At 53.7% G+C, this 26482-nt stretch overlaps 1 protein-coding gene across 2 annotated transcripts in view; it reads right to left on the bottom strand.

Moving 5' to 3' along the window:
- The window catches only part of KMT2A (lysine methyltransferase 2A), a 1431261-nt gene that overhangs the window by 104702 nt on the left and 1300077 nt on the right, over positions 1–26482 (bottom strand). For both annotated transcript variants that reach the window (XM_086956712.1, XM_086956713.1), the window contains exons 30-31: positions 23653–23727; positions 23022–23196 (exon numbers count right to left, since the gene is read on the bottom strand). In XM_086956712.1, the coding sequence (XP_086812838.1) occupies positions 23022–23196; positions 23653–23727 (250 nt within the window). The remainder of the gene's footprint in view (positions 1–23021; positions 23197–23652; positions 23728–26482) is intronic.

Raw genomic sequence — 26482 nt, 5'->3', positions numbered from 1 at the left:
TTAGCATTCCACCCTTCTAGAGGGACACGACATGTATGTAACTGTGAACCCCGGTTAAAGTTAACTGAAGCCTCAGCTCCACAAAATGGATGCTGCCACCACAGACACGAGTCTGACCCCCTGCAGCTGGGAGTCCTCCCAGTGAGGGGAGCCTGGACAAAGGGTTTCCTGTCAGGGGCGGTGCCAGCACCGTCCCAGACATGGTTTTGTGTATCCTGGGTAGGCAGGGCTTTTCAGGAAGGTGACTGCTGAGTGGCACCCCGGTGCTCACTACGCATAGGCCAGTCAGAACCAGTTCCAGGGGCACACCAGCCCCTGGCCTGGGGAAGTCCGGCATGGCAGAGGGGTGTAACCACCCCCCACCTAGTCCCACCCATAGGCAGGACCTAGTCACCGGGTCAGCCCCCTTTTTTAGTATAAAGATAGGAGCGGGCCCCCTGTTCAAATTAGATCATCTTTGGAATCAAGATACCACTTTCTTCGAAAGGACTTCACGATTTCTTCTTCAAGATTCTCCCTTGTGGCTAAGGAGTAGTCACCCTGCATCAAGCGGGCACCATCCTAAAGAACACTGCGGTCTGCTGCAAGTCCTTCATCACGAATCCGACGACCCAGCTCGACGAGACCCGGCTTCCCTGGCACCTCTGACCTCTACTCACCTCTACAGCCAAGCTGAGAACCGTGAGTGCGACGAGACCTCGAGGGACCGACGATCGCCAAGACTGCACGACATCTTTACTGCAAGCCCACCGTGTCCTCCACTGGTGAGTGCTTTGGGGTCCGAGAAGCCCCGACCCTGCGCAGCTCCAGCACCCAAGATCAGCCTCCCTGCATCTCCACGATCTGCGTGGGGCCCTTCTGCTGTTTGCTGTGCACCGCGTTGTTTGGCTACTAGCCGGCTGGCTTGTGGCCTTCTGAACGACGCCCAACGACTTCACGACTGCTGGTCTGGTTGCTCCAGACTGGCCCTTGCTTCCTCCTTGAAGAGAGGCACTCCGGACCCTCCTGGTCCACTCCAGACGCCATTTTAGGTCCACCGCGTGGGCTTGAATTTGCCAAGGCTTTGTTGTCCAATCCTGGGTCCAGCGACGCCGACAGCTTCCAACTTCGTGGGACAGCTCGATCCTCCATCCTGGTCGCCGACAACGCCTCCTGGTCCGCGAGATCTTCGAGCTACAGCGTCACCCACTCACCTTGTCGAGGTGGCTACCATCCGGTGCCCTCCTGGTGCCCACTGACTACTGGCTAGTAGTCTCGAACTTGGTCCCCTCTGCTTTCAGGTGTCATCTATCTTCGAGATCCAGGCTTGGATCCAACTGAACTTTCTTCACTGGTCACCGGCCAGCATCTTTTCTTCCGGCTCCTGGTCCGTCTACGAGGATTCCCGACGTCTTTTCAGACCTATGCAGCTGCAGCCCCTGGGCTAGGTAACTTCGGCATTTCGGTGCCCCAGCATAGCCTCACTATCCAAGGGTCAGAATCTACTTTCGTTTTCTCCCTACCAGGTCGGGTTCGCCCGAGAACACTAACTTTCTAATTCCTAGCTACCATAGACTTTTGTCCGCATCTCGCGTGAGAGTGCACACACTGCACCCGAGTCCCCTAGGCCTCCTAGAAGTAATCTAACGATTCCCTAGTCAAGTCCTAGCGATTCCAAAAGCTATTAGTACTGTACTTACCTGCTAGGAATTTCGCATTCCACTTTCAGAGTATATGGTTTTCCGTGCCCCTCGGGCATTTGTATATACTGTGCTAACTTAAGTATTTTTGTAAGACTTTTGGTTTGTGCTTAGTACCCTGTCCTCATAAAGAGTACAGGGCTGTTGTGATCTTTAAATAAATAACTGTTTATTTTCATAACACTTGTGTGGTGTCCTTTCACTTGGTATTCAAGGGGTATATGTGTGGTAAACAGCTGGCTTAACACGCCCTCTCGAGTCTTTAGCCTTAGACTGCTCGTATCCACGCTACTAGGATAGCTGGTCTATAAGGTTGACTTACAACCAATCATCAATAAGGGTTGCTGGACTGATACATAGTGTTCACTAGAATAGTGAGCACTGCATATCAGGCCACCTTCTCACAGGCGTCGTCTGCGGCTCCGCGTCCGTCGTCGTGAGCGCCGGGATGACGTCGTCGGAGTATTTAGACGGCGCCCATGCGCGCTGACGTCAGTTCTGATAACACAGCTTTTCCGCGCCAGATACGCAGAGCCATGATAGAACTAACACTGGTGCCATGAAACTAGGGCCCTGAAAGGGGATGACCTCAACCCTAGATATCGGTTCGCAGAACGGGGAGGATGGGTGGGCGGTAAGGAATCTATCACTAACTAATGTCTCTTACAGATATATCGTTACACAAGTAGTAACTTGTGCATCTGAAAGAGACACGTTAGTGATAGATTCCTTACCTTAGAATAGATACCCCAGCAATACCAACCCCGGTGGTGGGTCTGCGAACCAATATCACACCAGAAAGTCCTGGAGGACGGAACGGCCAAAGAAGCCATCCCTCCGGACTTGACTGTCCAGGCAGTAGTGTCTTGCGAACGTGTGCAGCGGGGCCCACGTGGCTGCCTGACAGATGTCCTGCAGGGGGACACCGCGGCCCAGGGCAGTTGTCGTTGCCGTGGCCCGAGTGGAGTGAGCCCGCAATCCAGCCGGGGGCTCCTTCCTCGCCATGGAGTAACATGCTTGGATACACAAGATGATCCACCTGGAGATGGTCCTCTTGTGTACAGCCTTTCCCTTCTTCGCGCCCACGTAACCAACGAAGAGTTGGTCATCCACCCGGAATTGGCGTGTGCGATCTAGGTAGTAGGAGAGCGCACGTTTTGGATCCAGACGGTGGAGCCTCTCCTCCTCTTTCGAGGGATGCGGAGGCGGAAGGAAGGTGGGCAAAGTGATGGACTGCCCGATGTGGAAGGCCGTGACAACCTTGGGCAGAAAGGAAGGTCGTGTACGTAACACCACCTTATCAGGATGAATAGACAGGAAAGGTGGAGAAGAAGAAAGAGCCTGGAGCTCACTCACCCTCCTGGCAGAGGTGATGGCAACCAGGAAGGCCGTCTTTAGAGTAAGGAGACGAAGAGGGCAGTTACGAAGCGGCTCAAAGGGAGCACACATCAGATAGGTGAGAACCAGATTCAAGTCCCACTGGGGCATCACGAAGGGAACAGGAGGGAACATGTGCGTGATGCCCTTCAGAAATCTACTCACAATAGGGGACTTGAATAAAGAAGGCTGATCTGGTAGCCTCAAGAAGGCTGATAGAGCAGAAAGGTACCCTTTAAGAGTGCCCAGAGCAGAGCCCTGCTGGGCAAGGGAAAGAAGAAAGAGCAGCACTTCCGAAAGGGGTGCAGAGAGAGGATCCACAGCCTTTGCTGCGCACCATGCCACAAATCTGTTCCACCGGCAGGCGTATACCGACTTTGTGGAGGGACGCCTGGCTGCCAGAATGATATCACAGACTTCGGGAGGCAAGTCAAATGGTCTCAACTGCCGCCGCTCAATCTCCAAGCTTGTAGGTGGAGACTGGACAGGTTCGGGTGCAGGACCGTCCCCTGCTGCTGCGACAGAAGGTCCTCCCGAAGAGGCAGACGAATCGGGGGATCGACTGACATGCTGAGTAGCTCGGGATACCAGTATCTTCGTGCCCAGTCCGGAGCCACAAGGACGACCTGGGCCCGGTCGCGCCTGATCTTCTTCAGCACTCTGGGCAGAAGTGGTATAGGCGGAAAGGCGTACAACAGACCGCAGCTCCACTCGCGACGAAACGCGTCTCCGAGCGAGTGCCGCCTTGGAAACTCCAACGTGCAGAACTGCTGACATTGCGCGTTCTCTTCTGTGGCGAATAGATCTAACCAAGGCTCTCCCCACTGTCGAAAGAGACCTTGCGCCACGTCCGAGTTCAGACGCCATTCGTGATCCATCATGCACCGGCGGCTGAGTTCGTCCGCCCTGGCATTCAGAGAGCCTGCCAGGTGTTGAACCACCAGGGTCACGCCCTGATGTTCCAGCCACTGCCAGAGGCGCAGAGCCTCCTGGCAAAGGGTCCACGACCCCACACCGCCCTGTTTGTTGCAGTACCACATGGCGGTGGTGTTGTCGGTGAACACTTGCACCACGCTCCCCTTGACAGAGGGGAGGAATGCCTTCAGTGCAAGACGAATCGCCCGCAGCTCCAGAAGGTTGATGTGGAGCCGGGACTCCGCCGGAGACCAGAGGCCTCTGATCTCCGCCTCTCCCATGTGGCCTCCCCAGCCCTGGAGGGACGCGTCCGTCACAACTACGTGCTCCGGCTGGGGTAGGGAGAGGGGTCTGCCACTGACCCAGTCGCGGTCCGTGAGCCACCACTGCAGTTGCTTCGCAGTGCCCTCTGAGATCAGGACATGATCGGACAGGTTGCCCTGATGCTGGGCCCACTGAAACTTCAGGTCCCACTGCAGAGCCCGCATCCGCCACCTGGCGTGACGCACCAGAAGGATGCAGGAGGCCATCAGCCCCAGAAGCCGCAGCGTCAACCTGACCGAGACCCGGGATAACGGCCTGAAGACAGGAATCAGAGCCTGAATATCCCGAACCCGCTGCTCGGGTGGGTAAACCCGAAACCGCGCCGAGTCGAGAACCGCTCCGATGAAGAGGAGCTTTTGAGAGGGACACAGGTGTGACTTCAGCACATTGATGGAGAACCCCAGCAAGTGCAGGAGGTCGGCCGTAGTCTGGAGGTGGCTGACGACTGTCTGGGGCGAGCCCGCCTTCAACAACCAGTCGTCGAGGTAGGGGAAGACTGATACCCCTTGCCTGCGCAGATGGGCTGCGACCACCGCCATCACCTTCGTGAACACCCGTGGGGCGCTGGTAAGGCCGAAGGGGAGCACGGTAAACTGAAAGTGGTCTAGGCCTACCGTGAACCGCAGGTAACGCCGGTGGGCCGGCAGGACGGGGATGTGGAAATAGGCGTCCTGCAAGTCCAACACTACCATCCAGTCTCCTGGGTCCAGGGCAGCCAGTACCTGAGCCAAAGTGAGCATCTTGAACTTCTCCGTCCGGAGGAAGCCGTTGACGTTCCGCAGATCCAAGATAGGGCGGAGGCCCCCTTTGCCCTTCTTGGGTACCAGAAAGTAGTGGGAGTAACAACCACGTCCTACTTCTGGCCCAGGAACGCGCTCGATGGCCCTCTTGGCCAAGAGGGCCGAAACCTCCTCTTGCAGAAGTTGCAAGTGATCCCCCGACACACGGTGGTATTGAGGTGGCATGGATGGAGGGGAAGACTCGAAGGGGAGGGAGAAACCCCTTCGGACAATTTGCAGCACCCACCTGTCCGAAGTGACTGTATGCCAGTGGGAGAGGTGATGGCGAACCCTGCCTCCCACAGGCGTCACATGGGCCTGAAAACTCGGACTAGGAAGGTTTTGAGGCGGGGGCTGCTGAGGGAGGTGTGGACTGGCCTCGCCGCTGGCCCCGACCACCGCCACGGCGGTTCCCACGTCCGCCACCGCGTTGCTGAACATTCTGCGGCGCGTGGCTGACGGTCCGTGGTGGGGCGCCCCTTCCGTGGCCACGAAAGGAGCGAAAGGCACCCGATTGCTGGCGTGGGGCCGTAAGGCCCAAGGACTTGGCCGTGGCCCTGGAGTCCTTGAAACGTTCCAGCGCATGGTCTGCCTTGTCGCTGAAGAGGCGACGGCCATCAAACGGCATGTCCAGGAGGGTGGCCTGGACATCGGCCGAGAAGTTGGCGGACCTCAACCAGGCGTGGCGTCGAACCGCCACCGTCGTTGCCATCGCCCTGCCCAGTGAGTCCGTGGTATCCAGCCCACACCGGATAGAAAAGCGTGCCGCATCTCGGCCGTCCGCAAGGGTTTGGCTGAGTTTAGCCCTGACCTCCTCAGGGCATTGTGGCAGCACCTCCGCAACCGTGTCCCACAGAGTGTGGGTGTAGCGGCCCAAGAGACAGTTGGTGTTCACTGACCGTAGCCCCAGGCTCACAGACGAGAAGACCTTCTTCCCGAACTGCTCATATCTCTTGGATTCCCTGTCGGGCGGGGCCGACGGGAATGCGGTTTGGGAGTTTGAGGCCTGGATGACCAGACTCTCGGGGGTGGGGTGGGTGGACAAAAAGCATGGGTCGCCCGGTGCCGGGCGGTAGCGTCTGGCCACGTTCCTGTCCACAGGGGGGCCTGTGGCGGGCTTGGACCAAGTGCCCAGAAGAACGTCACACAAGGCCTCATTGAACGGCAGGAGGGGCTCCGCGGAGCCGGACTGCTGTTTGAGGACCTCAGTGAGGAGATTAGTCCTCACGGCCGCAACGGGGAGCTGAAGGTTTAAGGCCTTAGCTGCCTTCGTCAACACTACGCTGTAAGCAGAACCCGCCTCCGAAGCCACAGTCGGGGGCGACGTAAATCCAGTGTCTGGCGAGGTGTCAATACCACTGGCCTCCCCAAGCTCATATGTCCAGTCCTGATGTGACTGGCAATCACGTGCCAGAGGGTCCTCGGACCCCTCCCATTGCTCCTCATCACCTGGCTCCTGGAGACCAGGATCAACAGCCAGGGCCTCCTCGTGGAGATAGAAATCTCCAAAGGCCGACGGAATCGGCGCCCAGCGGCGCCCCTCCGACTCCTGAGTAGGACCGTAGGAAACATTGGGGGCGGCAACCACATCGGCCGCCGGGGACGACACCTGAAGGGACGGCGCCGGCGAGGTCGTAAGGTCGACCGGCGAGGTCCCGGATCCAGAGCCGGATCCAGCGAGGTCGTGCGGCGCCGGGACCGAAGTCGCCAGCGGCGCCGGGGCCGAAGCACCCGACGTCGTCGGGGCCGAAGCTCCCGACCCGGAAGGACCTCCAGACGGCGCCGATCGGCCCGAAGGCGCCACGGGAACCGACTGAGGAGGGAGGGCCCTCATGGCCATGAGGTACCTCTCGACCTCCTCCTGCGACGCGCCGTGCCCAGGGACCCGAAGGTGTGGGGCAGGCGGCGACGCGACTCCAGCGGAGCCGCGTGGGCGGTGTCGCCCGAGTCCCCGGCCGCATCGTGCGAGCGTCGGGGCGGGTCGGAGGACCGATGGTGTCGCTCCGACCTCTCATGCCTCTTACCTGAGGACTTGGAACCAGACGATCGGTGTCCACTCCCGGAACGTCAATGACTCCGACCTCGCGACCTGTCCCTCGACCTCCCGTGGGACCGGGACCGGGACCTGGAGCGGCGCGGGGCCGACTGCCTCAGCTCGAGACGCTTGCGGGACCGCTCCCGCCTAGCCTTCGACGTCAGGGCCCGGCAGTCGGAGCAGGTTCGATCGTCGTGGTCGAGGCCTAAGCACTTCAGGCACCGGCGATGGGGGTCCGTGACCGACATGAGTCGGCCGCACTTTGAACAAGGCTTGAACCCGGGCATCCCTGGCACCGATAGTCGAGAAGTCGACTAAATAGAAGATCAAAAAGATCAAAAAGTTTTCAGTCAAAAAGTGACTGGGGGTAGAGCTTCTTCCGGATCTGCGCTAGCTGGCGCGGAAAAAAGAAGAACTGACGTCAGCGCGCATGGGCGCCGTCTAAATACTCCGACGACGTCATCCCGGCGCTCACGACGCCGACGACGGACGCGGAGCCGCAGACGACGCCTACCAGCGCGCAGGGGTATTGCTACGCAAAAGTTTCCGGATCCAGTCTGACGCCTGGGGATATTCTAAGGTAAGGAATCTATCACTAACGTGTCTCTTTCAGATACTAGGTCTTTCAATTGCCCTTGAGCCTGATTCCACTGTCGTGCTAAACACTCTTGGAGCGGACGCATGTGCAGTCTCGCGTGCGGGACTATGAAGATGCAGGAGGCCATCATGCCTATCAACTGCAGAAACACTCACGCCAGTAGCGAGTGTTGTGGCCTGAATTTGCGAATCAGCAGTTGCATGCTGTCGATTCGCACTGACTTCGGCTGGGCTGTAGCTGTCACAGTGTCCAACGTTGCTCCCAAGTATTGCTGTACTTGAGCGGGTTGAAGATGCGACTTGGGATAGTTCAGAGAAAATCCCAAACTGTGTAGAAGATGAATTGTGCGGGACACGTGGCTGGCGCACTGCTGGCCGACTTCGCTTGCACAAGCCAGTCGTCCAGGTAAGGGTAGACATGAATGTGTTGTCTCCGAAGGTTTGCCGCCACTGTCGCCAAGCACTTGGTGAACACTCTGGGAGCAGTGGTCACTCCAAAGGGTAGCACCTTGAACTGATGATGCTTGTTCTGTATAGTGAACCGGAGGTATTTCCTGTGTGCCTGATGTATGGGTATATGGAAATATGCATCCTTCAGATCCAGAGTTGGCAGGAAATCCCCCTGACTGAGCAGTGGCAGGACCTGCTGCAGAGTCAGCATGTGGAAATGTTCTGAAAGGATGTATAGGTTCAAGGCTCTCAGATTCAGAATGGGCCTGAAGGACCCGTCCTTCTTTGGGACCAAGAAATAGAGAGAGTACACCCCTGTTCCGTGCTCCTCTAGAGGCACCAGTTCTATGGCCCCTTTTTGCAGCATGCTGGCCACTTCTTGCTGTAATAAGGTTAAGTGCTCTGCAGACATAGGATGGTGTCTTGGTGGTATGTTGGGTGGAGTGGATGTCAGTTCTAAACAATACCCGTCCTGGATAAGTTGCCTCACTCACCTGTCTGTGGTAATGCCTTCCCAGACTGGCAGGAACTGCTGGAGTCGTCAACCGACCGGTGTTATATGTTCCGGGGGCAGTGACAAGACGTCACTGTTTGGTATTTGCTGAGGACCTGGTGTTATTATTTCCACGTCCTCTGCCTTTGGCGCTGTTACCACGGTATCCACCTCTATTGTTCTTGTTAAAGGTGGTCTGTGCACCACCTTTATTGTATTGTGTTTGCTGAGATGTTTGCCCCCTTGACGGCCCTCTACTACCTGAGCGACGAAAAGAACCCCCTCTGAACTGTTGAGACTGCAAGGCCCCCATAGACTTAGCTGTCTCGGTGTCCTTCTTGATCTTCTCAAGAATCATGTCAACGTCAGTCCCAAACAAAAAATCTGGGTTAACGGGGTGATTGAGCAAACTTGTCTGTATTTCTGGCTTAAACCCTGAAATTCGCAACCATGCCTGCCTCCTTAGCATTACACTAGTGTTAATGGCTCTGGCCGCAGTGTCTGCTGAATCTAGGGCACACTTGATAGAAGCGTTTGACATCAGTTTCCCTTCCTGAATCAACATTTCCGCCCCCTCTCTATATTCGTCAGGCAAGTGTTGCAACAATTGCTCTAGGGTGTCATAGTGAGCCCTATAGTATCTAGCCAGCAGAGCTTGTGTATTGGTTATTCTCCAAAAATTCGCTGCCTGCGCAGCAACCCGCTTCCCAGAGGCTTCTAACACTTTAGATTCTTTGTCTGGGGGAGGATCATAACCACTTGTTTGTGAGTTCGCCCTCTTCCGGGCATTGGAGACCACCAAAGAGTCCAATGGCAATTGACCCCTTATATACGTAGGGTCCACAGGAGCAGGCCTGTATTTCTTTTTAATACGTGGGTTCACCACCCTTGCTCTGGTCGTGTTCTTGAAAATGTCATTGGCATGCTTAAGGACACCCTTCAGCATTGGCAGCGTCTTTACTGATCTGTCCGATGTAGAGAAGGTATCAAACAGGAAGTCCTCCTCAACCGGGTCCGCATGCATGACCACATCATGGTTCAACGCTGCGTTTTCAATTAGAGCGTTGAACGCCGCAGTATCCTCTGCGGGGGCCGTCTTCACTTGGTAAGACTGGGTGTCCGCCGTGCCTTGATCTTCGAGCACATCATGTGAGTCATCCTGCTTAGATTCATCAGGATAGTTAAATTGCTTGTCATTCTGGTCATCCCCCCCACCATCCTCAGTGCGTGTGGGGGAATGAGTAAAGGCTTGTCCATAAGGCCTCACGGACTCGAAAAGGACTGGCGAGGAAGCAGAGTCTCTTTTCCTTTTGAGTGGAATTTGATAGGATTCCATCGGCATCTCCGGCAAGATCTTCCGATAGAAAAGGGTGAGTCTTCCGGTTTCAGAGTCAATGTACAACTTCTTTGAGCTTTCAGAAGAAGGTGGAGTGGAACCGACGCCTTCAGGAGTGGCTGCCGTTCCCTTACGTTTTGACATCCTTTTACCAGGGTCGGTGCCCTGTGCTGGCTTAGACGCTTTAGGTCTTGCAGTCGGAGGCAGTCCAAAAACTATAGGTGGAGGCCCTGATGGCTGTTTGACTTTTTTCACGGCCATCGCCAACTTCGAGCCATGTATTGCGCTGGGATTCCCAAAATGGCCGCGGCTTGATGCGTCACGTTCCAACGTGGCCATTTTGTGCTCATCTTCGAGAACCTTCACCAGCATCAACTTGTATGCATTCGGACTGAGGGGCGGCTGCGACTCAAGTCCGTCTTCAGTGTCCACGCCCCCGAGGGCAGCCTCAGATGACGTCGCTCCGTCTCTTAGGGCCTTTGGCACCTTCTTGGATGTACCGATCTTCGGGTTGGCACCCTTCTGTGACCCCGAAGGTGCAATGACACTCTGAGCCTTCTTAGGATCCGATGGAGCGAGGCTTTGCGAAACGAATACTGGTTTCACCAGTTTCAGTTTCGATTTGTCTTTAGTCAGTTTCGTTTTCGTTTTCAAAGGCTTACCCACCGAAGGCTCTGAAATATTCTTAGCCGGGCCACATTACGTGGCTGTAGAATGAGCATAAAGATCTTGGCTAAGGCCTTCCGGCGATGCTTCGACCTGAGCCTTTGACAAGACAGTGTCACTTCTGACCCCCGAAGGTTCGGTTGGGTCTTGCTCATCGCTGGAGCCGCCCTCTGCGGCTCCAATGACCATATCGTTGTCTCTTACCTCGACGGCTTCATCGTCTTCGATGTTCTCATCGTCTACCTCTTCTCCGTAGTAAGATTCGTGACAGGAGGCCGGGTCGGAGAAGTGCTCCGGTTCCTCCTCTTTGACGCCCCCGTCGTCCCCAGCCTGGAAGATATCCTCCACATCCGACGCTCTCCGCGCCGGTAGTCTCGCCTCACGTCGAAGAGCGATCGCCTCTTCCGACCTGAATTTCGAACAGGCCAAGCAACTCTCCTCGTCGTGGTCTGGAGACAGACATCTGTTGCACACAGGGTGCACGTCTGAGAGAGGATACTTCGTGTTACAGACCGGGCAACGCTTAAACGGGGCCTGGAATTCCATCGCCGATGTCAATCTTCGATTGGGCCTAAAAAACTGGGAGCACACGTGCTCAAGTATCCGGGAACCGGATAAAGTAACTCAGAACCGAATGAAGTACAATACCGACGCTTAAAGAGGCCTTTTGGCCAGAAGAAAACACGTTTTTCCTATAGGTTCTGAACGAGAGTCACGGAACACATCCGAACCCAATGGCGGAAAAAAACAATCTGAGGATGGAGAGGATGACCATGCGCACTGTAGTCCAGGGGAGGAGCCAGCTATCTCGTGATACTTCAAAAGACTCTTCCAGGACAACAAGGTGCAATCATCCGGACCCAACACTAGGCGGCGATCTATGCACAAGATATGAATTTAGCGGCCCACATGCCTCGAACCCACTGAATCTGTTTTAGCCTGGTCAATAAGGCATGCCGGTGACGTGTTAGGCGCCTTATACTTCTACCCGAGGTAGAACTGCAGGTAGAGAGTTTGGCGTAGCCATTACCTTCAGACCCTCCTTCCAGATAAAATCAATTATTGGGATGGACCTGACTTGTCTTTGCGGTAAATCTTTACAATCATATAGGAAGCACTCATCCTGCTTAGCCTCCATTGTGATGAGGAACCTTTTGTTGCCCTGTCCTTGATTTGGTGAAAGGTTGCTGTCTACTGGCGGAGAATCCGCCGTAGGTGGGCCAGCTGGAGAAGGAGTTTGTGCTTGATACTCGTCCCACTCCGACGATACTGACTTGTCGTCCACTTCGCCTTCTTCTCGTTCCTCTTCCGAAGGATTATCACCCTGACTACGATGAGATGGCACTGGCGAAGGAGGTATTGCAGGTCGTGTCTCCGTAGTTGGCAGCGGAGAAGCTGGTCTTGGCACAGGTGTAGAGAAGTGAGACTCACCTAAATCTGATGGAGGAAATCAGCGATAATAACCGCTTAACATATATTGGAGATTATGCAACAGGTCCAGCGGCATTTGCCTGGTAGGCGCAGACACAAGAGCCCGACCAGAAGGCTCAAGGAATTGTTCCTCCTCTTCATGCTCCTCATCCTGAACTTTTATAAGCAGCTCAGATGGGCTTCTGGCTGCAGGGAAAGTATCATCTTCATAGGATTCTTCTTCCTCAGACTCTAGTAATTTTTCTGGCAATTTTAATGGAGATAGAGTTGTTAAGGATGAACCATGCCTTTCTAAAATTTAAGCTGTGGTAGACGGTGAAGGCAGAGGTATTGTGGATGGCTTGGCTGACCATACTTGCATTTCCGTACAGGTTGACAGAAGGGGCGTTGACGGTGGCACCGTCGACGGTGAAAAACATGTATCCAACTGTGAAGCAAGAACCTTCCTCGGCGGTGTGTCCATCGACGGTAACATTGTCATAGACGATGATTTAGTCGACGGGGGTGTCTTCTTCGTCGACGAAGAAGTCGTCGACGGAAGCGCCTTTTTCATCGACGAGAGAGTATTTTCTTCGTCGACGGCAACTTCATCGACGAGGATGTCGTCGACGGTAAAGTAATCTTTGTCGACGGTAGGACTATCTTCGTCGACGGCATGATGTTCGTCGACGCTTGAGTCGACGACGGATTACTCGTCGACGGTACCATAAGGATCCTCGTCGACGGAGGAGGCGTCGACTATTGATGGTACTATCTTCGTCGACGAGATGGGTTGAACTTGGACCTGAACCAACGTCGACGGTGAGGAGGCTGTAGACATCACCATAGCTGGTTTTGGGGAGGAGAAAGTCACCGTAGATGTTGAAGAGGTGGCAACATGAAGAGATGGCGACAGTGAAGCTGTATTTGACGCTGAAGTGGTCAAAGGTGTAGTCTGAGGTCAAATTTTATGAGAAGCTGCTTTGGAAGATTTAGATTTTCCAGTTTTCCATGAGGGCATACCAGGACCAGATTTAACAGGTGGAGAAGCCTTTTTTTTGAAATAGAAGGCACGCCAGAATCCTGAGAGGATTGGGCTTTCTTCAACACCTTCGCCCCAGGAGACGCTAACTCAACCTCAGCTTTCCTCTTCCTAGAGGATGTAGAAGACCCCAAGGCTATGCTCCTTACCTCAGAAACGGAGTTATCCTGGTCCTTTATCCTCTGGAGCCATGGGAGAAGACTACCCTCTCTGTCCCTGAGGGTTTTCTGAGGAAAGGTTCTGCAGATTTTACACTCCTTTACCTCATGATCTGGATAGACAATATATGCATTTTTTGTGAGGATCCTCCTTAAACAGCCTTAGCTTTCCACAAGAATCACAAGCCCTAAAAAGGGATTTAGAAGTAGACATCTTTAGAAGGTAAAAAACCAACCAAAGTAAGAAGAAACTGAGCAGAGCTCAGGGAGACTCCCTTCACATGACGCACGGTAGAAAATCTGAGAGCCTGAGTTTCTGAGGAGAAGATTCTGGTGGGTGCTGTCGCCTGATTGGCTGCAGTTTGGACTAACAAAATGACTAGGTGTCAACAAGAGTGTGGAAGTTCTCTACACTGTAGCTTAGGGCTACTATACTTCCTGGTTTATTACCAAGGTTTTTGTTTTTCCATAAGCATATTATTGCTTTTTTATGCACCGTGGGACTCCCACTCCGAAGACGGGGAATGATTCAGGCATGTGAATCTATGAAAGACACCCCAATACTGGAGAAGAATACCTTTTTCCCGCATTGCTCGTACCTCTTGCATTCCCGATTGGGGGGAGCCGACGGGAATGCGGTCTGGCAGTTAGAGGCCTGTATGACCAGGCTCTCGGGGGTGGGGTGGGTGGACAGGAAGCAAGGGTCGCCCAGAGCCGGGCGGTGGCGTCTGGCCACGTTCCTATCTACAGGCTGACCTGTAGCAGGCTTGGACCAAGTGCCCAGAAGAACGTCAGACAAGGCCTCATTAAACGGCAACAGAGGCTCGGCCGAGCTTGCCTGCAGTTTAAGGACCTCAGTGAGGAGATTAGACCTCAAGGTCGCCACGGAGAGCTCCAGGCCCAAGGCCTTGGCTGCCCGCACCACACTGTAAGCAGCTCCCTACTCCGTAGCCACGCTAGGAGGGGAGACAAAGCCAGTGTCCGGCGAGGTGTCCAGACCACTGGCGTCCCCTAGTTCACCTGCCCAGTCCTAATAAGACTGCCACTCCTGTGCCAGAGAGTCCTCAGACCCCTCCCAATCCACCTCGCCACCCATCATCTGAGACTCAGGATCAAAGAATGGGGCCAGGTCATAGAAGTAGAAATCTCCCATCGGCACCGAGCGGCGCCGGACCTGAATCGTGTGAGGGATCAGGGACGGCGCTGCCCAGAGGCGGCGACACCCTGGGGGCCGATGCCGGCGAGGTCGTAAGGTCGACCGGCGACGACCTGTATCCGGATCCAGTGGGGGCCTGCGGCGCCGAAGTCACCGGCGTCGTCGGGACCGAAGCACCCGGCGGCATTGGGCCGAAGCGCCCGACCCGCTGGGCCCGGCGGCGCCGCGGGGCCTGACGGAGGAGTGAGCGACCTCATGGCCGAGAGGAAGGCCTCGATCTCCTCCGGTGTCGTGTTCTGCCCAGGGACCGACTGGTATGAAGCAGGCCGCGACACCCGCGGCTCCGGCGGAGCTGTGTGGGCATTGTCGCCCAAAACCCCCGGCCGCATCACTCGAGCGTCGGGGGGAGTCGGAAGAGCGATGACGTCTCTTCCACTTCTTGTGCTTACCTGAGGACTTCGAGCCGGAAGACGACTCCCGGAGCTATGGTGGCTCCGACCCCGCGACCGGTCCCTCGACCTCCTCGCGGACTGGGACCTTGAGCGGCGCGGGCCAACTGCAGGAGCTCGAGTCGCTTGCAGGACTGCTCCCGCCTAGCCTTAGACGTCAGGGCCCAGCAGTCGGAGCAGGCCTTGTCGTCGTGGTCGAGGCCCAGGCAATGAAGACACCAGCGATGGGTGTCCGTGACCGACATCAGTCGGTCGCAGTCGGCGCAGGGCTTAAACCCGGGCATCCCTACCGGCACCGCCGGAGTCGTAGACTTCGAAAAGGATCAAAAATTATCGAAAAAGTTTAGTCAAAAATTGACTAAGGGGTACCACTTTTTCCGGATCTGCGCTTGCTGGTGCGGAAAAAAGAAGAACTGACGTCAGCCTGCGAGGGCGGCGTCTAAGTACTCCGGCGACGTCATCCCAGCGCCAACAACGCAGACGACGGACGCGGAGCCGCAGACGACGCCTACCGACGCGCAGGGGTTCTGCTACGCAAAAGTTTCCGTATCCAGTCTGACGCCTGGGGATATTCTAAGGTAAGGAATCTAATACTAACCTGCTTCTTTCAGATGGTGATCCTCTTGTCGACGGGGAGCCAGTGTAGGTCTCAGGTGGGTGGTGATGTGGCTGCGGCCGGGGACGTTGATGATCAGTTGGGCGGAGGCGTTTTGGATGCGTTGTAGTCGTTTGGCTGGGATTCCTGCGTAGAGTGCGTTGCCGTAGTCCAGTCTGCTGCTGACGAGGGCCTGTGTCACCGTTCTTCTTGTTTCGGTCAGGATCCACTTGTAGAGCATGCGGAGGGTGTTGTAGCAAGAGGAGACAGCGTTGACCTGTTTAGACATGGAGAGGGAGGAGTCGAGGATGAATCCTAAGTTGCGTGCATGGTTGATGCTTGTCGTTGCTGTTCCCAGTGTGGTCGGCCACCAGGAGTCGTCCCAGGCTGAGGGGGTGGGTCCGAGGATGAGAACCTCCGTCCTGTCAGAGTTCAGCTTCAGACGGCTGTTCCTCATCCAGCCGGCGACGGCCTTCATTCCCTCGTGGAGGTTGGTTTTGGCGGTATGCGGGTCCTTGGTGAGGGAGAGGATGATCTGGGTGTCATCGGCATAGGAGATGATGTTGAGGCTGTGTTGCTGGACAAAAATAGAAATAGGGTCACTTGTGCGAGGGGAGCCATGTAGACGTTGAACAGCGTCGGGATGAGCCCTGGGGGACGCCGCAGATGATGTCGGTGGCCTCGGATCGAAAGGGCGGGAGGCGGACGCTCTGGGTTCTCCCGGAGAGGAAGGACGTGGTCCAGTCAAGGGCCTTCTCCTGGATTCCGGCTTCTAGGAGGCGTGTCTTTAGAGTGCGATGGCAGACCGTGTTGAAGGCGGCTGACAGGTCCAGGAGGATGAGGGATGATGTTTCGCCGTTGTCTAGTTGGTGCCTGATGTCGTCTGTGGCGGCGACGAGGGCTGTCTCGGTGCTGTGGTTTCGTCTGAACCCGGATTGGGACAGGTCCAAGATGTTGTTGTCTTCCAGGTGGCGGGCCAGTTGCATGTTGACGATTTTCTCGATGACCTTCTCCTGGAACGGGAGCAGGGAGATGGGCTGGAAGTTCTTGAGGTACTTGGGTCCGCCTTGGGCTTGAGGTGGATGTTGATTTCAGCGTGTTTCCAGCTTTCCGGAAATGTCGCTGTTTCGAAGGAGATGTTGATGACCTTCCGTAGTTGGGGTGCAATGGCAGCGTCTGCTTTGTTGAATACGTTTTGTGGACACGGGTCTGACAGAGAGCCTGAGTGTATGGAGTTCATGACCTTGCGTGTCTTGTCGTCATTGACGTTGGACCAGGAGGACAGGCGTTGGCGCTGTTCACGGGGGAGGTGGGGTCTGGCGTAGTTGTGGCAGTTATGGTGTTGAAGCTGTCATGGATGTCAGCGATCTTGAGGTGGAAGAAGATGGCTAGTGAGTTGCACAGTTCTTGTGAGGGCGGTATGTCGTTGGTGTTGGCGCTGGGGTTGGAGAGTTCCTTTACGATGCTGAAGAGCTCTTTGCTGTCGTGGGCGTTGTTATCCAAGCGATCTATGAAGGAGGATCTCTTGGCTAATCTGAGGAGGTGGTGATGTCTGCGGGTGGCGTCCTTGTGGGCTGCGTGGTTGTCCGGTGTGCGTTCGTGGAGACATATCTTCTCCAGTTTCCGGCATGCTCGTTTGGAGGTCTGCAGCTCGTCGGTGAACCAGGTGGCTCTTGCTGGCGTGGTTGTTGGAGGGTTTCTTGAGTGGGGTGAGGGTGTTGGCGCAGACGTCGATCCACTGTCTGAGGTTGCGAGCTGCGGTGTCTGGGTTGGTGGGGTCGGTGGGTGGGTTTTGGGCGAGGGTGGTGATCAGCTGGTCTTCAGTGACTTTGCTGCAGCAGCGGCGAGGTAGCTGTTGGGTGCCGTGGTACATGGTTGGTTTATTGAAGGTGAAATGGATGAAGCGGTGGTCTGTCCAGTGGAGTTCGGTGGTGTGGTCGAAGGTGACTTGGGTGCCTGTGGAGAAGACGGGGTCCAGCGTGTGGCCAGCGGCGTGGGTGGGTGTGGTGACGAGTTGTCGGCTGTCGAGGTTGTCGATCAGGGTGGCAGAGTTGGCGTCGTTCTCGAGGTGGAAATTCAGGTCCCCGAGGAGGATGTAGTCCGTGGAGGCGAGTGCGTGGGTGCTGGCGAGGTCGGCGATGGGAGTCGCTGAATTGAGCTCAGGGTCCGGGGGATCTGTAGATGAGTCTCTGAGGGTGGTGTTGGGGTCGGTGTGGATCCGGAAGTGCAGGTGTTCGGCGGTGTTGAGGGTGTCGTCTGCGTGAGTGGCAACCTTGAGGGTGGATTTGTGGACGATGGCTATTCCTCCTCCGGTTTCGTTGGCGCGATCCCTGCGAGTGATCTTGTAGCCGTCCGGGATGGCTATGGCGATGTCGGGCGCCGAGGAGTCGTTCCACCAGGACTCGGTCAGGAAGGCCACGTCTGGGGCGAGGTGTCGAGGAGATCCCAGAGCTCGACGGCGTGTTTGCGTGCAGAGCGGGTGTTGAGGAGTATGCAGCGGAGGTGATTGGGTCCAGTCCTTGGGCTGGCGTCGTAGCTTAGTCTGGTGTTGTGGCGTTCGTTGGGTCCAGGGGTTCTGGCGCTGGGCGCAGACGGGCTTGCCTTTGGCGCGGCCTCCATAAGAGGGGGATAGGGAGGGAGGAGCAGCTAGGAGGCGGGTGAAGGGTGGCCAATGGGGAGCAGGGGGGCTGGGCCGCAGGGCCGCAGCAGCGGGAAGGAGCGGGAAACGGCGGCAAAACAGGCGGGAGGCAGGGAGCAGGCCCGAGGCAGCTGGCGGCCGTGTGGTCGCGTGGGGAGCGACCTACCTGCGAGCAGAGTCAGAGGTTTATAAGAAGGTTAATATTCCAAAGTAACATACCATTGCAACTTTAGAGTTTGTAGTGGCCCACTAGGTAATGCTGCAATTGTGCGCATATTTGTACTTTGTAGTACGAGGTTCCATTATTACATTGCATGTTGCAAATGCTATACATCAATATAATTCTTTTTTTTGTGTGAAGTGAACGCAGTAACTGGTAAATGTTGGCACAGTACCTGTATTAGTGTGTTTAGAGCCATACGTTATTTTACTGTGCATGCTGCTTGTAGGAAGGTGGATACCGGACTATGGTTGCCCCCAACTTTTTGCCTGGTGTTTTGCTGGTTTTCCGACTTAGTTGGCCTGGGACCCTGCCAATCAGGACCCCAGGCCTACTGCTCTCTCTGTAAAATGGATTCCATGTACCCTAGGTACATATCCAATTGGTACTGGGCCACCTTATCAGACCCTGTAAATCAGGGCATAGGGGTACCCAGGGCCTACCAGGGGCTGCAGCATGTATTATGCCACCCCTGGCTGGCCATCTAAATCTGACACAACTGGCTGCACGACAGCTGGGGCAAGGTGGTTTAATCACCCTTTGCTTTAGATATAGTATACCTATATCTAACCCTAAAATGGACACCCGTATTCCTATCAGTCACTCCTATGGCAGGCCTTGACAATCCTGAAGGCAGAGTGCTTGGAATCGTGTGAAATGGTGTCTGGCATGAGCTGAGCCCGTTTGCAGCTTGCGGAACCAAGTCCTAATAGCTGTTCCATGATAACGCGTACAATAGTATAAAGATAGGAGCGGGCCCCCTTCCAAATTAGATCATCTTTGAATCCTGAAACTACTTTCTACGAAAGGAACTCTCAACGTCTTCTCAAGATTTCTCCCTTGTGACTAAGGAGTAGTCACCCTGCATCCGCAGGCACCATCCAAGCATCGCGGTCTGCTGCAAGTCTCTCCTCCGGATCAAGACTGCCCAGCTCGACGAGAACCGGCTTCCCTGGCACCTCTGACCCCAACCTGCATCATCAGCCCAGCTGAGATTCGTGGGTGTGACGAGACCTCGAGGGACCGGCCATCTTCAGGACTGCACGACGCTTGCCCAGCACGACCGCCGAGGGATCCTCGAGTGAATGCTTTGGGGTCCGAGAAGCCCCAACCCTGAGCAGCTCCAGCACCGAAGTTCAACCTCCCAGCCTCCACGAGATCTGCGTGGGGCCCTTCTGCTTTTTTGCTGCTCACCGCGTTGTCTGGCTACTAGCCCGCTGGCTTGTGGCCTTCCCGACGACGAACGGCGACCTCAACACCGCTGGTCTGGTTGCTCCAGACTGGCCCTTGCTCCCCTCCAAAAGAGGAGCACCCCGGACCCTCCTGGTCCACTCCAGACGCCATTTTGAGTCCACCGCGTGGGCTTGCATTTGCCAAGACTTGTTGCCCCAATCCTGGGTCCAGCGACGTCGACAGCAGATACCATCGTGGGACAGCTCGCACCTCCATCCTGGTCGCCGACAACGCCTCCTGGTCCGTGAGACTGCAGAGCCCAGCTTCGCCCACTCACCTGGTCGAGGTGACTCCATCCGGTGCCATCCTGGTGCCCATCTAATCACTGGCTAGTGATTCAGAACTTGGTCCCCTCTGCTTACAGGTGTCTTCCATCTTCGATCCAGGCTTGGATCCATCCGAATCTCTTCACTGGTCGCCTGCCAGCAACTTCTTCTTTCAGGCTCCATAGACTGCAACAAGGATTCCCGACGTCTTTCCAGACCTATGCATCCGCAGCCCCTGGGCTAGGTAAACTCAGCATTTCGGTGCTCCAGCATAGCTTGGCTATCCAAGGGTCCAGATCCTTTTTCGTTTCAGCTCTACCTAGTCGGATTCGTCCGATATCACTAACTTTACGAAATCTAGCATCCATAGACTTTGTCCCGCATCCCGCGTGAGAGTGCACACTCTGCACCCGAGTTCCCTAGGCCTCCTGCTAGTAATCTGAAGGTTCAGTAGTCCAGTCCTAGCGATTCCAAACCCTATGAGATTAGTACTTACCTGCTAGTAATTTTGCATTCCACTTTTAGAGTATATGTATGTATTGCGATTTATATAGCGCACGTATCACCCGAAGGCATCAAGGCGCTTGCCTTGGGAACCCGTCCTGGTATTCCCCTGTGAGATAACCCCGGCAGGGTATCCACAAGGTGAAAGCCAGGCATCCCGCAGCGAGAGGCCGTAGTGGAGATTAAGCAAGCTATTGCCCAGAGCCGCAGAGTATGAACCCGTGAGTCGAGTAGGCACCGGAATGAGAATTATCGAGTCCGTGGAATTTTTGAGCCCAAGACCCGCCGAGGCGGGGAATTGAACCCTGGTCCAGGACCGATCTCAGCTTCCAGGTCTGCCGCCTCTAACCCCTGAGCATGACGGAACCGTTCCGTCATGAGCATGGAAGGGGTTAATGTATATTTTCCCCCAGATGCTTTTTGGGTTATAGAGGGAAAACCCCTTATTGTATTGAGTTTTATATGTCTGGAAGCACTTTTTTTTGTCATTTTAAGTGCGGGCCGCCTCGGCCCGCTTGTTTTAATGTGCCTTGCGTCGAGGCTGTGGTTCATCAGAGCAGACAGTAGGACGCAGTTGTAGTTCGCCTCCTTCACACCCCTATCTGTATAGGGGTCCAAGGACAACCCATACTCAACACCAGCTGCCACATCAAATGAAAACCAATACATGTACTCGTACTTAACCCAGAGTTATTGGGGGATGAGGAGGAGGTGCCGAGCTAGCCCACCCCGGCAAGGTAGTCATGGAGCCGGAGGGCTCGGTTTTCCCATGCCTGTCGCCTGCCCTCTGTTTTTACGTCTCACTCCGTGACCTTATGACACACGGGGGGCGTGTGATCCTTCTCCGGTTTCCTCTACCAGGGCTGTCCCAGGAGTCTCTCTCCGGCCAGACCTCCTCCGAAATCTCCAGCTGCCCTTGTGATAAAACCTTAAAGATTGAGGCTGTATCTCGGTCCTACCTCCGCCCCTCCCTCTTTGACAGAGCAGGCTCAGCCGCTGCTGCAGCAGTCATGGCTTCCGACGGGGTGGACGAGCACTCGTGGCGTCTGTCCGCAGCCAGCTCGGGCAACGTGATTCCCACCGCCCGCTGTACATCGACGACAACAACAGGCCGCCCTCCTTCTCCAGCCTTCGTGCAGACAAGATGAACCTCCCCTACTACAATAGCCTAATTCTCGCACTCCCAACTTGGGAGCTGGGCGGAGATCCTGCAACACTGCCTGACTGCAGAAGCTGCCCATTGTGTGTGTCCCAGGCTTTGTCCTCGTCCAGAAATATGGCAGAAAAGTGCTCTAATGTGGCGACATTCCTGTAATCTTGCACTCAGCTGTCAAGCCTACAGATAGGGATATTGAGCAGCCCTTGAGAAAGCATTAGTCATCTGTGTATTTTCAAAGGTATCAAAATTCATGTACCATGCACTATAGTTACTGTATTAAGGCGTCTACAGCCACTCATTTGCAAAGCGTGGAATACCACTCTTGCACCCTATTGTTTATATTACTACCCCACCACCACCACTGGTGACATTGTGCTCATTTGCACAACTATTCGGAAACACATCACTATTACAAAGGAGACCAGTTTTGAGGCTGTAACGAACAGCACCGCTTGCTTGTTCTTGAAGATCCCGCACAATATAATGTACAGGTAGGAGATCGCACGCGTCAGTAGGTAAAACAAAGCAAATGCTTTGATCGACACAGAAACCATAAATCACGTTTGTTCTACTTCGAAGAAAGGCCGCTCTCTATGAGGCCAATAAAGTTCTAAATATTCAGTTCAGCCTTTAATTAGCAATATGGTTTTTCGGAGAAAAGACATAAAAAGGTAAGACATGATCTTTAAATATAACAACTTATGTAACTTCCATTAGAAACGTATGGCGTAATCAGCACGCTTTGATGCGACAAAATTAGCATACGACTTAAGTATGTTTGTGGCACAATCCTTGATGGATAAAGAATTCATTCATTGCCTGTTCTAACTGCAGACACCAATTCTTTCCCTGTCTTTTGTATGGTGGTTTTAGCATTTCCCGAGTTTTTTGACCTCCCTGCACCGAGTCATTTGTCGAGGGGCAAGTAGCTCATCACGTGTCTCGACAGCAAACTTTTATAGGTCTTGTCTTTCATTAAGTTAAAGCCATTTGCTTTGCTATACAGTACCATTAGCAAAGCAATTGGCTTTAACTTATCAAAGGCGAGACCTATTGCATTTTCAATGCTTGTTTTTATTTTGTTATGACTACTTGTCATAACAATGAAATTTCTTCAGCGCGGAGCTTTCATAGTGGCAGAATCCTGTTTTTGATGGTTAGACAAAGCTATTAGATCGCGTCATACATGAATGGCGGAATTCTGGCCTTTCATAAGGAGTACATCCACACACCAAGTAATTTCCTTAAATGGCAAGGACTAGTTTGGTATTGTTTTTTTTTCTGACGAAAAAGCAAATATTTTTGCTTTCAGTCAATGTGTCTTTTAGACACATTATGGCTCAGCAGCTTCTCTAACAAACCAAGACAAAACAAAACAAGAGCTAAAGCCAAAATGCTGGTAGGTGACGTCACAACTATTATCTTTGCCAATGCTTGTTCTAACATAGTATTTAAGAACAAAAATAGTTCCCCAAGTAAACATGCAAACGTGAATAATCATGTTTCACTACAGATTGGCAGGTAGATATGAGTTACTTGCCTGCAATGCACTTCAGCCCTGGCAGACCCATGCGGGTTTAGGGGGGGCTCATTGGCTTCTTGGGGTTTATGGAATCGAAATTTGTAGTTACGGCAGTGCTTTGCACCAGCAAGCTGTTCAATTAGGAACACAACAGCGTGATGTATATTGCCCAGCATACGCAAGCCGTTCACACCTGAAACAAGAAACATCAGAAAGCCCGATTTTAATATGTTCTTACAGGAATACAGATAGAAACTATGCTTGAATAGCAAAATTTGAAACACGAATACAACAGCAAAAATGACAGACTTAAGTGAAAAAGTTGTTGACAGGACAAAAATAGTTCAAGTTTGCATGCTTGTTCTCACTCACTATGGTGACATTATCAGTGGCCCGATTCAAGCTAGAAAACAGGCTTGTCTTGAAGAGCAAGAGCATTTCTTGTTGGGGCTCACTGGAAGCAGTGACATACCATGCTTTCTAGTTCCTAGGTACAAGCTCCATGTATGGTTAGATGCATTATGCTGGGACTTACAAGGTGAGTTTAATTACCCCCCAGCCCCGACCTTAACCCCACCCAAGAGATATGTTCTGGCTGACCAAGTTCCCATAGACTTGATAAAAGAGGCGTCACACAGCAGTGTTTTACCTGCAAATGACAGCTGCTTCAGCCTGGCGTTGGAACGGGCCTCCTGTACTTTGTCCGTGAGCGACTTCCAGGCATCTGTAATAAGATTTACCAGAGACAACTCATTCGACAGGTACAATTAAGCAGAAGTTCCAGGTCTATTCTAGTATGGGGTAATAACATTTTTTTGCTTAAAGAATACCCTCTCAAAGTACTACATACATAAAAACAGGTACCTTGCGCTCTTTAAGAAATTGGGCTATCAGTTGCGAAGTAGGCGAGTTCTTCACGAGCATTAAGTCTGCATTTTTCTTTTCTTACTGGGAACCAAGTACCTCCATTATAGCACTTGACTCTTAGGGTAGTGAAGCAGAAAAGCCCAAGTCATAATCAGGGTAGGAAGTAGGGGCTAGTAACCCCAAGCTGGCTGGTATGCAACATTAACACTAATAACTGTCCAGTCAGTGCTTTTGCTTTTAAAAAGGAAAAGTACTTTTCTTATGTACACACACATGTACAATACTATATACTACACATTACATTACACATATACACTACCTGGCAGATAGAACAACATTTTGTGACACATTCGTTTTCACATTAAACCCCTAGTCGTTTATGAACCATAAAACTGCAATATCCCCCACATTTACTAGATGCAATATCCCAATACGAGGGGGCTGCCATTATCAAGAGGCAGGCCTACTGGCTTTGCCAGGGTGGCATCACATCTGTAAAAGCATAGAACATGTTATACTTCACCACTGAAATTAATGGGGACTGTACTAATATGCTTTAAATGTTATAACCCACCATTGAAGTCAATGTACGAGTTACTTACCTTCGGTAACAATGTATCTGGTAGAGAAGATTCTAGCTGCAGATTCCTTCACGTAGAATTATCCCCAGGCGTGAGACTGGATCCGGAAAGTTTTTGCCACAGCATCCCTGCGCGACGGGGGCGGGGCGGCATCAAGCGAGTTCGCCCAGGCATCATCCTCCTACGTGACGTCAGCGAGGTCACATAAGCCCCACCCCGGCACCCTACGTTCGTTTTCTTCGAACTTTTCCGCACCACAACGCGGAGCCATCAGACAAAAAACTGTGGGAGCATGGGAACAGTGTGCGAAAGAGTAGAAAAAGAGTGGAGACAACAACACCATAAGGAACAGCGTAACACTGGAGAGTCCAAAGACAGGGGCAGAAGAAAGAACAGAGCAGAGCAGCCGCCCTGCCAGAACGTAAACAGCCTCTCCCTGTGCCCCGGGGACAAGGAATATGCGTACCAAGTCATGACACATGTAGCAGGCCTACCACCCCTATCCAGAAACAAGGAAGGGGAGCCAGTCCCAAGACAGACAGGAACAACAAACTTCCAAGCACTCCAGCATAGAGGGCAACCACCCCCAAGGAAGAAGGGCAAGGCATGGCCAGGGGACCCCTATTCAGAGGTTAGCAGAGGGGCCAGGACCCCTAGCAGCAAGAGGAAGGAAGGGGAGGGAAGGACAGAGATTGAAGGCAAACCCCCCCAAACCTGGAGTAGACAGAGCAGCGGGGCACAAGCACACCGTTAACTCCATCCTCCAAGAACCAAGAGAAGGAATGAATCTTAACAAGGCAGAGCCACCCATCAAGAGCAAAAGAAGGCACTCACAGGAGGCACAGCCCCACACCGGGAGGCGAGTAAGTACCGAAGACCAACATAAGGGTCCTCGCAGAACAGGGAGGAAGGGCGGGCCGTGAAGAATTCTGCGGCTAGAATCGTCTCTACTAGATACATTGTTACCGAAGGTAAGTAACTCGTACATCTGATAGAGACTACTAGCCGAAGAGTCCTTCACGTAGAATAGATACCCTAGCAACACCCCCGGGGAAGGAGGGTCTGCGAAAGGACTCCACCAAGCCTGGTCAGAACAGAGGGTCTCATAGGGGACCAGATCTGCGGACCAGGTAGGTAACCTCATCCCTGCCAGGCCAGGGGAACACCCACAAGCAGAACACCAGAGACCCCAAGAGGATGTAGGAGGAAGAAAGAAGACTGAAGACGCCCGTACACTCACAGCAGAGTAACCAAGAGCAAGGCCAGAGAGGCCGAGCACCCCACTCCCCTACAAGGCAACAGAGCTTCCATCCTATGCCGAAGAGGAGGAAGAAGAAGCCGAGAGGGCCCGGGAAAAATGAGGGAAAGGAAGGTGAGTGTAGGAAGGTACATCCTGACTATGGTTGCCCCCAACTTTTTTGCCCTGTGTTTTAGCTGGTTTTGGACATAGTCGACCTGGGACCCTGCCAATCAGGACCCCAGGCCTACTGCTCTCTCTTTAAAATGGATTCCATGTACCCTAGGTACATTTCCAATTGGTACTGGGCCACCCTATCAGACCCTGTAACTCAGGGCATGGGTGTACCCAGGGCTGCCAGGGGCTGCAGCATGTATTATGCCACCCCTGGCTGGCCTCTTAAATTTGACACAACTGGCTGCATGACAGCTGGGGCAAAGTCGTGTAATCACCCTTTGCTGTAGGTGTAGTATACCTATACCTAACCCTAAAATGGACACACAGATTCCTATCAGTCACTCCTATGGCAGGCCTTGACAATCCTGAAGGCAGAGTGCTTGGAATCGTGTGAGATGGTGCTCTGGCATGAGCTGAGCCTGTCTGCAGCTTGCGGAATCAAGTCCTAATAGCTGTTCCATGATAACGCATACCATATACTCTTAAGTGCATTATAATCCTCGCGGTTAAATGCTAACTTTGGTATTGCTTTATCAAAACATGTCGAGTAAGGTGTCATACGAATTGGAATACTAACCCCTCGCCAATTCTGGCGACGGGGTTAGCATTCCACCCTT

The sequence above is a fragment of the Lissotriton vulgaris genome, chromosome 2_1 (genome assembly GCF_964263255.1).
Source record: "Lissotriton vulgaris chromosome 2_1, aLisVul1.2, whole genome shotgun sequence".
Lineage (NCBI taxonomy): Eukaryota > Metazoa > Chordata > Amphibia > Caudata > Salamandridae > Lissotriton > Lissotriton vulgaris.
Note: the sequence above shows the minus strand (reverse complement) of the source record. Positions and strands in the feature narration are given on the sequence as shown.